This window comes from Bos indicus x Bos taurus, chromosome 19 (assembly GCF_003369695.1).
Source record: "Bos indicus x Bos taurus breed Angus x Brahman F1 hybrid chromosome 19, Bos_hybrid_MaternalHap_v2.0, whole genome shotgun sequence".
NCBI lineage: Eukaryota > Metazoa > Chordata > Mammalia > Artiodactyla > Bovidae > Bos > Bos indicus x Bos taurus.
In genome coordinates, this window is record NC_040094.1 from 46878848 (window position 1) to 46891309 (window position 12462).

A 12462-nucleotide genomic window follows, 5' to 3' on the forward strand; every position below is an offset into this window, starting at 1 on the left:
TTTCGCTCTCTACCTCTCCGGTCTCCATCCATCCGCTCCCTAAAATCTAGGGGCCAACCCGGACTTTGAACTTTCTAGCCTGTATTTGGGAGTCAGAGCTGGTCTCCGCTCCTGATTGGCCCTTCTTGGCTTCTTGGCTCCTCCTTCCCTCAGACCCTGCCCACCCAACCCTCACCCCCACCCCCGCCCGGACCCCAGGCCAGCTAGCCGGCCTTTTATTCCGGAGGTAGGGGCAACATCGTCTCCTGGCCCCTTGCATTTGGTTTCTCTTCTTCATTCTCGCTGCCTGTCTCCCTTTCTCCCCGTCTCGCACACAGACATTCATTCCCTGCAGGATTTTCTGGGCTGTTAATGTAAAGGTCACGTCTGCTGCAATGTTCCCCCCATGCCAGCTCCGTGCAGCCTTTTGTGAGCTTCACAGGATGAGGGAGGGAGGGAGACTGCGGAGGAACCCAGGGCACAGGGACGGGCCCAACCAAATGCTGTGAGGGCCAATTGCTCAGACTGGGCACCGCTGTGGTGCAGTGGAAAGAGCCCAGGGCAGGCGTGAAAACCCACTTCTGCCTCTTAGTGTCTGTGTGACTAAGGATAAACAATTAGCTGGGCGTCAATTTTCTTATCTGTAAAATGGGGAGAATGAGCACCCACGTTGGCAGATGGTGTGAGGCCCATATTAGGTGCTATGGAATCCTAATCTGTACCACAGACTAGGGGCAAAAGGCTTCTCCCTTGGCCCCTCCCACTCGCATATCCCGACTAACTGTGGGAGGGGTCAGGCCTCTGACCACTGGCTGAGACCTGGTCCTGGAGACCAGGAGGGCCATCAGCTGAGCAGTGGGTTTCTGCCTTGGCTCTGGGCTGGTCTTGGCTGTGGCTGGTGCCTAGTGGTTACCTGCCTGTGTTGAAGGGGTGCTGGGGAACTGTCCAGGGCAGGAGAGAGAAAGGGTGGGGAGGTAGAGAAGCTACACTGATAGTGTGCCTTAGGCAAGTCCCAGGTGCCGCTCGTGACATTCCATTTAAAGCTCCCAGAGCCTAAACTGTGAATGTGTGAGTGAATGAACCATCTATTGAGGAAGGTTATTCAGTCAGATGTAGATATACGAAAAGTCAAAGTGTTAGTCGCTCAGTGGTGTCAGACTCTTTGCAACCCCATGGACTGTAGCCCACCAGGCTCTTCTGTCCATGAAATTCTCCAGGCGAGAATACTGGAGTAGGTAGTCTTATTCCTTTCTCCAGGGGATCTTTCCAACCCAGGGATTGAATCCAGGTCTTCTGCATTGCAGGCAGATTCTTTACCGTCTGAGCCACCAGGGAAGCCCGTGTAGATATATAGGAAGATACAAAGCACTTGGCAGTTGCCTGGCACTCAGTCAGCTCTCAGTAAATACTGCTGCTTTCCCTACTGCCTCCTTGATTGTCCCACCCCCCAGATTGGCACGCAATGTGGTTATAATAGAGTACTCGATTTAGAGTCCAAAGCACCTGGTGAAGAGGCTTGGTTCTTTCATTCATTGGCTTATGGCCTTGGGCAAGTCACTTAACTTCCCTGGGCCTCAGTTTTCCCATCTGTAAAAAGGGAATAACAAATTTGTAAGTTTTTAGGGGGAATAATGGCATTGCAGGGTGGATGAGGAGCAAACAAAATACACGAAGAAGGGCTTTGAAAAAACAGCACGGTCCATAATGTTATCCCTCCCTCCCCACAGCCACACACCTGCGGCTTCTCCCCTTCTCCGGGCTCAGCTCTATCCGCGGGACCCAAGGCAGATTAAAATCTCAACCTGCTTTCCTCACTGCCCTACCCCCAGCACCTCTCTGTGGTGCCATTCATGGAGGCGCCATGGTGGCACAGCGCCAGGGCTTGACCCAACTCCACCGCCTGGCTAGTCGTCGTCTCCTTGTGTCAAGCCCCAATTCCAATTTCTTTCTCTTTCAGTTAAAACACTTGGCCTCAAGGCCTCTGTCCCTTGAGCCTGGACTTGCCCGCACACCCTATGAATAGCTTTGATTAGAAAGAAAAACCAGCATTTGGTACAAGGGTCACTCAGCACTCGTGTTGCGTTCAGCCGGGAAGGGACGCCAGTCTACCCAGTGCTGTTTCCTGAGAGCCTGGCTACAGGCTTGGCTGGGGAGGGGATGGCAGGCAGACCCCTGTAGGGCTTGGCAGCTGCTGATGCCCTGCACTGATGATGCTGCCCTTCATTGGTTCATGGCTCTCCCCGGCTTATCTGTACATTCTAGGGCCAGTCTTGAGTTATTAACCCACTCCCATCGTGATGGACACACTGGGCCTCCATAGGACTGGTGTGACAGCCTCGAGAGGAGAGGGCCTGGAAAGGGGAGAAAGAAGGGGCAGCATCAGGAGAGGGGCCAGGACTGTCCTTAGCCCAGCCCCCACCTGTTGGAGACCAAAAGCCCCCTGCCCTCCAGAAGTGTTACTGTGACTTCAACTCTGCTCCACTGTGCCTGTGCACACACACACACACACACACACACGACTCCAAAAGCTCTTAATTTCCAATTAAGGGCAAACATTTGGAAGGGGATTTTGACATCCGCTTTCTAGTCCAGTTGTTTATACCCTTTTTTGAGTCACAGACTCCCTTTGAGAATCTAATGAAAGCCATGGTCCCTTTCCCAATTAAAATGCATGTATAGAACAAATTTTTCATTAAATTTCAAAGTCGGTAAGAACCTGTAAAATTTCCAGTGGACTGAGATTAAGAATTTCTGATCAGATCCAACTACATCATTATTGATAAAGACACTCAGGCCCAGAGGCGGCAAGTGATTTGCCTGTGCTCACACAGCAAATGAGTAGCAGAGCCCAGTCTGAAGCCTGGGTTCCAAATTACTAGTTCAGTAATTCCCCACATAGTGTCTCTCTCCTTTTTTTCTCCATGATCCCTCTCAGCCAGTCCTTTCCTAGCATAGATTAGAACACAAATGTTCAGTGATTGTGGTTATCAGGTGAGCTGGAAGGTGGGCCAACTTCTTTCAACTGGTTCCTACAGGTTCAGAGCAGATGGGGTTTGGTTCTAGAGGTGTGTGAGGGGACTGAGTCGGGGATTGGCTGGGTTTCTTCCAAGCTGTTCCAGGCTGTGAATTCTGAGCGCTCCAGTCTACACCAAGTGCAGGGCCAAGAGAAGTGTCCTCAGACTACAGAGCAGGGGACCTGGAGCATGTCCAGCCTTCCTCTAAATGCCAGCCAGGACCTCAGCTTTAACACCACCCCAGTGTCCCTGTTCCTCCTCTGCTCTGGAACCCACATTGGCTCCCTAGTGCCATAGGATCAAATTCAGATTCCTTCCCTTGGTATCTCCTCTGCAGAAAAAGAGCTCATCTCCGCACTGGGGTCATTGCTGTCTTGTCCTCAGTTGGTGTGTGAATGTGGACCAGCTGGGGGGACACTGGAGTGGGGATGTTGCTCTGTCTCACCAGCCGTCTCTGCCTCCAGGACTGCAGTGCAATGCTTCCGTGGACCTTATTGGTACCTGCTGGCCCCAGAGTCCTGCAGGGCAGCTGGTAGTTCGACCTTGTCCCGCTTATTTCTACGGCGTCCGCTACAATACCACAAGTAAGGAAGCCTGAGAAAGGTAGACCGTCTCCTGGGAGGTGGGACAGGATGCGGAGAACTGGGGGCTTGTTGGAGGTGGGGAAAACAGTACTGACAGTGACAATGATAATACCAATACCGTTCATGGGTACAGCTGCCATTGACCAAAGGCCAGCTCTGTGCTCTACTGGGCACTCTGCTGTTTACTGGGGGCACTCAGCAATACTCTGGAAGATGCTACATGTAACTATGTTATATAATTAAGGCAACTATGTTATATAATTAAGACCTCCGAGGTTCAGAGAGGTTAGGGAAGTTGCCCAAGATCACCTGCTGGTAAGAGGTGAAGCTGGAATTTGCATCCAGGTCTGTCTGACACTTTCCTCTGCAGTTGACCTACTGGGTTAATGTTGGCATGAGCCGTGAGGTAGGGCAGGGGTCATCAGAGTAGCCCCAACTTTGCTCAGAGAAGTTCCCAGGCCTACCCAGTGTCCTCCAGCCATGAGGTAGGGGACTCAGCGTTTTAGATCCACAGGCAGGGGGCTTGCCCTTGCAGGCAGGCCCACAAGTGGGGTGGGGACAGAGGAGAACTGACCCGGGCAGGGCTTGTTCAGATACTTGATCCTCACATAAACACCCTGCTCCCCTTGGGCCCTGAGCCTCCACCTCCAGGCTTTGCAGCTTCTTGCTATGCCACCTGTCACCCTCAGAATTAATTTGCTCTCCCCTGTCAATGACTCACAGCCCCTGCTTATCAAGAGAGCAACAGCTGCAGGCCAAGGGCCCTGACCTGTCTGAGGGAGGGGCGGGGGGGGGGGGGGGGCCCTGGGTGGGCCTTTGGGGTCTGGTGGGCCTGAGCTTAGAGCCCAAAGAGGGGACAGAGGGTGATCTCAGATACCAGATAATTGTGTGACCTTTAGCACATTTTTTCCCCGTCTTTTATGGTCCTCTGGCCCCTCATCTGAGGATGGAGAGGGCTGGACAACACAGCTTCTTAAGACTTTGTCCAGCTCAAAACTCTCAATTTCCTTCTCCTGCCCCTCCCCTTTTTACCAGCTGGATTAAGGGGGCTAGGGTTGGGGGCCACAGTCCAGGAGGGGTGGGGAGGGCCCTGGGGAGGTGTTGGGACTGGTCAGGAGGCTGGAACAGCCAGACCACGCAGCCTTGTGTGTCTGCAACCGCACCCTGGACCCAGGAGGAGAAGAGAGCCTGGAGGAGGTGTGAGGAGAATGTAAGTAGGAGGAAGGGCAGAAGGGCCTGAAGAAAAGTTTGGGGTGCTCATCCTGCCAACCTCCAACTTAGTTGGGCCCCTTTTACCATTAGGAAATGGAGGCAGCAAGACGGAAATCGCCCAAGGTCCCAAAGCTTGGAGGTGGCACTGGAGCTGGGAAACCAGAGCCCTCCTGCTCCTCCACTCAGCCGGCTGGGTGCCCGGCCCCAGAGCTCCCTGGAGGGAGGCAACATTAGGGCTGGTGTATGTTGGGGGATGGGGGGCTACTTCCAGAGGGAGCCCCGCAACCCCGCTCGTAACAGCACCAGGTCCTGTCAGTCCCGCCTCCAGGGTGACTCTCACGTCTGACCCTCCCTGCCTTCCATCCCCAGTGCCGCTGCCCCGGTTCAAGGTACCTCACTCTCCAGCCCCAGTTTCTCATCCGACCCTGTCACACCCTTGCTCAGAGTCAGCCTTTCTGTGGTTCCTTCTCTGTGGCTACCGTGTGACCTACCTTTGTAGCCAGCCCTGGCCACTCCCCATGAACTGTCCCCAATCTTGTCCCCAAGGACAACTTGACACCCCCTGCTCCGAATACACCTTTAGTGCCTAGACACATGCTCCTCGATTTGTCAGCCCTGCCTTTGAGTGGAAGCCAGGAGTCCTGGGTTCTAGTCCCAACTCCACCCACAACTGGTTAAGGAGCTCTCTGCAACTGGCCCTGCCTGGGGCCTCAGTTTCTCCACCTGCAGGATGGGTGGGAGGTTTGGCCGAAGTGTCCTCTTGGCTCCTTTGCTCTTCCATCTGTGATCCCAGGAGAAGAGCAGGAGGAGGTGATGGTTCCTTGAGGTGGGGGCAGGGCTAGGAGACTCCCCTTTCCAGGTGCCTCCCCTGTCACAATGATGAGAAACACCGCGTAATCAGGGGTGACTGGGAACCCAGATTTGTACCTAATCATTAGGCACCAATTAATTCGTTTACTGAGGAGGTGCTTCCAGGATGTCTAGGCCTTCTCCCCAATGCCCTCCTTCCCGCTGTATCTGATCTTCAAAGGGATGGGAAGTATTTCCAAAAATATCAATTTTCCCGTGATTCTCCAGGAGGAATGCTCAGCTCAGCAATTAAAGACAAGGAGGTCGCATCCTCCCTGGAAACTTCATGCTGCCTGTTGGGCCTGTTTTCTTGCGGGATCACCTCACTTCCCACCAGAGCCTGCTCCCTCCAGATGATCCAGCCTGGGAGGGACTCCAGGCTCCTGCCCCACCTGCATTCAAAAGGAGGGGCTTGAGGCAAGGGGGTGCCTCCCGGACCTGTGCCTCCTTTGATAGCGACAGTGACATATTATGAATCTTATGTAAGGTTGTATAAATATAGCTCCAAGACAATAATAATAAAAGCAACAGCTCACACCACATGCCAAGTAGAGCTCCACATACCCTGTATGTGTCAACTAAAAACGCCCCTCAACCATTGAGCAGGAACTCTTGTTAAGATCATTCCTATCTTGCAGATAAGGAAGCGGAGAGGCTGAAGGACTCGTCCGAGGTCACAGAGCTAGTAAAGGGTGCTGCCAGGATTTGAACCCAGGCTATCTGGGTGCTGTGCTAAATCGCCACAGTCATGTCCAACTCTGTGCGATCCTATGGACTGTAGCCCAGCAGGCTCCTCTGTCCATGGGATTTCCCAGGCAAGAATACTGGAGTGGGTTGCCATACCCTCCTCCAGAGGATCTTTGCGATCCCAGTATTGAACTCACGTGTCTTACATCTCCTGCATTGGCAGGCGGGTTCTTCACCACTGTACCACCTGGGAAGCCCTGTCTGGGTGACGAGTTCTTAACACTATAGTGTGCTGCCTCTCTTAAGGCAACGCCCCCTCCTCTGCCCTCATGCTCCTTCCCACCAGATTCTCTGGCACCAAGTCCCTTTGTTTGTAGACATCTGGGAACAGCCTCTGGTCCAAGGCACCTCCCATCCACCGCAGACACATAGGATTCCCCAGCTCCCTTGCCTCCCCCTAGGCCTCCCTGAAACCCCAGCCATGGAGCCCTCAGCCCTCTGCTAACTTCTCTCTCATTTAGCAATTAGGAGGGAATGAGCAGCATCTTCAGCTCTGCCCAAGGGCTCAGCTCTGCCGGGACTTGGGTCCAATGGCAGGGAAGCTGAGCAGAGCTTTAAAAATCCACTTAGCCTCATTTCCCCGCTGGTGCTATGGGCGAGCAGCCTCTGAGCAGAAGGGCCAAGGAGCGGGGTTTAGAGAGGAGGGAGAGCCAGGCAAAGGTTCCCGCTCCCAGGCAAGCGGCAGCAAATCCCACCCCCACCCCCCCAACACATGGCCCCATCCTCTCCCTCTTGTCTGGTGCTGCCAGCAGAGACATGTCCCCGGCTGGGTGGCACCCTGGGGATCGGCTGATGTAGCCCTCCCTCTTGCACATGAGGAGAGCGTCCCAGGAGGCGACCTGACCGATGCTACTCATGCAGCAGGGGCCCCCATCTGCCTCCTGTGGGGTCCTCTGCCCCTGCAGGGCTCCAGGCTTGGGGACTGGGGTCCGCAGCTTCCCCCGCCCTCCTCCAGCCCTGCTGGGGTGGAGATGTGACATGCAGGTTAGTGTGAACCATGGAGAGCCCTCCAGAGGGGAGGGGCTCTGGTGGAAATGGCTCAAGGCTCTTCCAGCCAGCGCTGCCTGGAGTCAGGGCCAGAATTCACTCAAGAAAACATATTTAGAGCCACCAATGCCTAAGAGGGGTCCAGAGTGGGGCAGAGTGACCTCTCCCAGCAAAGGAGAAAAAGGTCAAGATGTGAATGTCCCTCGGATCCCTCCCGCCTGGGCATCAGGGCCCCGGTGTCCCCAGAGAGTGGGCAGGAAAGAGAGTGTCCCAGAGCCCTTTAGCCAGCCTCGATTTAGACCTCAGGCGATTCCCGATGTCCTTCGGAAGTGACGCATTCTGGCTTCCAGCCTGGTGGTAGCCTGGACCTCTTGCCCTTCCTCCAGCCACTCTCCTGTCTTTTTTCCCAAGTGCCAGGCTGGGAGCCTGTTCAACCAGATCTTAATAATAAAATACTTGCTAACGTGACCCACTCCCCTGACATCCCCCAGCACACCCCTCATCTCCGGCCACCTGTCATCTTCTGCCCACCGTGCTTGCTCGCACCATGTGACCCTCCAACATGAGGCCAGCTGTAGGGAAATGGCAGCCTGGAGACCTTCCCTGTCCCCTGCCCTGTGAGCCCCACGCCCTGTGAAAGCCTGCCACGTGAGGACCCCCCAGGGGGTAGCTTACCCTGGTGAGTCCTGCCCTACGAAGCCTGTCAGTGCACTGTGCCACGCAAGCTGCCACCACACACCTTCCGCATCACGCCCGGCCTCGAGAGTGAGAACTGAGTCATCAGGACTCACCCTCAGCTTTGCTGCCATGTGAGAGCCTAAAATGGGAGGTTTCTCAGCAGGGCGCCCACCGTGTAATCTGCCTCACACTGGGGCCTGCGAGGAGACAGCCCAGTGAGCCAGTCAGGCCTCTGCCCCTGGGCCAGTCCCATGGGTGTGATCGTGCCAGCGTGGGTGGGCACAGCCGTGGCCCCATGGGCAGCCTTTGGGGTCACCACTGTACCTCTGTTGGGGGCCAATGGCAGAAAGAGGCAGGAAGATGGAGATAATAAGAAAGCCCCTCTCCCCAGCTTCAACCTAGGGCCCCCCAGCAAGCCGGCCCCTGGGCTGCCCCAGATGGACAGGTAGATGGACATACGAATGGCAGGTAGATAGACGCTCGGGTTACTCCTCTTTGGGAGAGGAGCCTGGGGTCATTCTGACTTGCCCTTCTTTTTCCAGACAACGGCTACCGGGAGTGCCTGGCCAATGGCACGTGGGCCGCCCGCGTGAACTACTCCGAGTGCCAAGAGATCCTCAGCGAGGAGGTGAGGCTCCAAGCCAGCTGCCCACTGAGGCCTGGGCCTGGGCCCCCGGCGCGGCTCTGTGCCTGCTACTGGCCCGACAGGGTGGGGAGCCAGAGGCTGGTGTCCATGCCCTGCAGAGAGAAGGCGACTGGGGAGCCAGATCTAGGCCAGCCGTGAGCAGGCACGCCCGAGGGAGCATGAGCTGAGAGGGCAGCGGGTGGGCTCTGACAGCGGTGAGTTGAGCCTCCATTCCTTCCTTCCTCACTGGAGCCGGTTCTCATCTGTGTTCTTCCCCACCCACCTGAGCGACACATCCAGGTCTGGCCAGGGTCCCCCCTCAGGATCCAGGATGCGAGTAGGGGGAGCCATGGAGCTGGAAAAAGCCCTTGAAGAGCCTTTTAAATATTTAAATATTTTTGAGAAAGATGCTGCTCACACCTAATACAAAATTCAAAAGGTACAAATGGGAAAACAGAAAAGTCTCCCTCCCAGCCGCGTCCGAGTCACTGGGTTCCCTCTACCCCGCCCAGCGGTAACCATTTTGCCAGTTTCTTAAGTATTCTTTCAGAGACAGTCTCTGCACAGACATGCAATTATGTAGATTTATTCCTTTTTGTGTGTTTTTCACCCAAACTTTGTAGATTATACATGTTCGACACCTTGCTTTTTTCACGTAATCATCCATCTTGGTGATTGTTCCGTGTAAGTGCCTAAAGAGCGTCTTCATTCTTTTTTTCACATTTGCATAATATCACACTGTACAGATGTACAGATAGCTTAGTTAACCCGTCTTTGTTCTCAGTCTTTGGTTATGACAAACAGCGCTGCTGTGAAGAATCTTTCAAGGGTGACGTTTGGCAGACACACGGGCATGTCTGTTGCCCTGCTGTTGCTGCCACCTCTGAGCCCTGACCCCTCACCTGCATCTTCATCCTCCAGTGGATGCTGAGGAAGGTGGGGGTCATGGAGCTGGAAGAAAAAGTGGGCAAAGGGCAGATGGAAGACGCCCCAAGTTGTCCAAAGGCCCCAGGCTACTGGTGTGGCAGTTCGGAGAATTCCAGTGCCTAAATGATCTAAATTGAAAGAGACCTTGTGGACCCTCCATCCCATCTTTTTTTTAATAACTTTTAAAATTTATTTATTTTTGGCTGCTCTGGATCTCCGTTGCTCAGCGGGCTTTTTTCCTAGTTGCGGTGTTCTGGGGCTGCTTTCTTGTTGCAGAGCACAGGCTCTAGGGCGCACAGGCTTCAGTAGTTGTGGTACATGGGCAGTACCAGGCTGCATGCAGGTCCATGGTACTCTGTGCAGTACCACCCTGCGCTTTAATTGTCCTAAGAGCTGCCCTGCTGGCTCTGTGCAAAGAACCCACCTGCAGTGCAGGAGCCTCAGGAGACTCGGTTTGATCACTGGGTCAGGACGATCCCCTGGAGGAGGGCATGGCAACCCACTCCAGTATTCTTGCCTGGGAAATCCCATGGACAGAGGAGCCTGGTGGGCTACAGTTCATGGGGTCACAAAGAGTCAGACACAACTGAAGCGACTTAGCACGCACACACGCACTGGGTCTGCAGAGCCTGAGGCTGACCAAGTGTCTCCAATCAGAGGTTACCAACCTCCTGTCTGAGGACAGACACCTCTCCTCCGCCCCAGAGGAGCAGGCGTCTGTCCCCTTCTTGGAGTCTGCAAAGCTGGAGACGCCACCGCTGCTTTCGACCTCCCCCGCTGCCCCCTGCATGGAAGCTTCCTGAATGTCAGAGGACATTCACGGCCCCCCAAATCTCTCCTGCTCTAATTTAAGCCCCTTCCTTCTAGTTGGCTGACCTTCTAGTTGGGGGACCCTCAGCAACTGCCTTGTTCCCAGCACCCTTCAAAGACTCAGGGGCAGAGGTCAGCTGCCCTCAGCCTTTCCTTCTCTCCATCCTGCAGCCCCCATCCCTTCTGCCAGGGCTCAGTCTCTCGCTCTCTCCACCAGCGGGCTCGGGGGGAGAAGAATTAGGAAGCGCCAGTTTCTCACCACGCCCCTCTTTGGCAGTATAAGGGGAACAGCACGAGGCTGTTGGCGGCAGGAGCTTTGAGATTTGGATTCTGGTTTCAGCACCTGTACCTGGGCAGGTAACTCTCAGTAAGCCTCAGCTTCCTGGTGTGTAAAAGGCGGAAGAGCTATTCTGTACCATCTCTGCCGCCTAGGGGAGGGAGGCTGGTGTCCGCCTGAGCCTTGGCCTGTAGAGGGCGCTCCATCCATCCGCCACCCTTCTTGCTCTCATCACCTGCGCTCCGGGGAGGTTGTAGTGTTCACCTGGAGAACGGGGTGATGAGGGATCATGGATGAGTTCATAGGTGACACGGGCACCCCCTTTGTCTGGTGGCAGCCCTCACCCCCGCCCGGCTTGCCCCGCCCACCCTTTCCACGGCAGCCCCTGCTGGCCCCTTTGCCTAGCACTCTGGGTAATCAATTAATTTAATTAGTGAAAACGCCATCCTCTTCTGCCCGCCCGCCTCGCCAGACCCCTCGCCACTCCCAGGATTCCCGTCCCCTCCTGGAGCTACTGCAAAGAGGAAGAGAAAAGTCGCCAATTAAATGGAGCCGCCGGTTTCTCAGCCCTGGGCCGGGCTCAGCCCTAATTAAGCGCCACCGCCCCTGGGGGAACTGCAGATAATGGATTCGCAGAACGGCTGCCTGTGAAATGGGACTTGCGAGGGCGCGCAGAGGCCAGGCCAGGGCGGAGACCTGCCCACAGCCATCACCACCAGGGACAACCCCCAACTTGGGGAGCTTGCTTGAAGCATGGGCCAGCCCCTACACTGACCCCACCCCACCCCCAGCACCTCCTGCCCCCTCCCCCACACACATTTGTCTCCCTCCACTGCAGACACCCCCCACCCCCACTGCCCCAGACAACTCTCTCGTCCACATCCCCTCCCCCACCTCCCTTGTCACTTGCACACACCCTGAGCACAGGTTGCCCTGGACTCCAGCACATCCTGGGACACCCTTTGATGGGATAGGAAAGGGACTCTGAGGGTGTAGGCTTGTGGGCTGGCGTTCACGGCTCACAGAGGGCGTTGGTTCAACCAGGGCTTCTGAAAAGCCCTGGTTGAACTTGCTCAGATGAAGATTCTGACTCAGTGGGTCTGGGGTGGGGCTTCAGACTGCATTTCTTAAGATTCCTGTGAGCTCCTAGATGATGCTGATGTTGCAGGTCTGGAGACCACTGTTTGGGGAGCAAGGGGCTGGAGGGCCCAGGGGTGGAGTCAGAGAGCAGCTCTGGAAACCCAGGGCAGTGGGGAGGAAGAGCCACAAAAATGGGGCAGGAGGGGGTGGGAGAGAGGGCAGACAGGGTACTTGGCCCGGGCAGTGGGCACCTGGCAGAGAGAACCCATCACACATCCCGAAAAGGCATCGGTTCAGGTCTGACACTGGACCGGGGGTTTCTTGCAGAGAGTCTGGTCGTGCGGGCACAGCAGAGTGGCCTCCACCCAGTGCCACCCTCCTCAGGGTACCTGCCAGCTTCAGGTCCCCAAACTGGACAGGACAGAGTATCACTCAGGTCCCCAGGGACTGGCTGTGTCCACCTGTCCTTTGGGCATCCCAGCTGCTTCTGCAGTTAATGGTGGCTTTCTCTCAGGAGGGTATCTCTCAGGGTGTCATCAGGGTCTCTTGGAGTGTCACTGGGTGTCTCTAGGATGTTGCCAGCTGTTCTCTCTGGGTGAACTTGAACACCTCTCAGGGTATCACTGACTAGCTTTTGGGGATGGTGGGCCATTTCTCCCAGTGATGCTGGCCATCTTTCAGGGTGACCCTGTC

General features: G+C 55.5%; 1 protein-coding gene across 1 annotated transcript in view; it reads left to right on the forward strand.

The window, feature by feature from the left end:
• The window catches only part of CRHR1 (corticotropin releasing hormone receptor 1), a 53396-nt gene that overhangs the window by 31181 nt on the left and 9753 nt on the right, over positions 1-12462 (forward strand). The window contains exons 3-4 of the mRNA XM_027518272.1: positions 3458-3577; positions 8593-8678. Coding sequence (XP_027374073.1) covers positions 3458-3577; positions 8593-8678 — 206 coding nt within the window. The remainder of the gene's footprint in view (positions 1-3457; positions 3578-8592; positions 8679-12462) is intronic.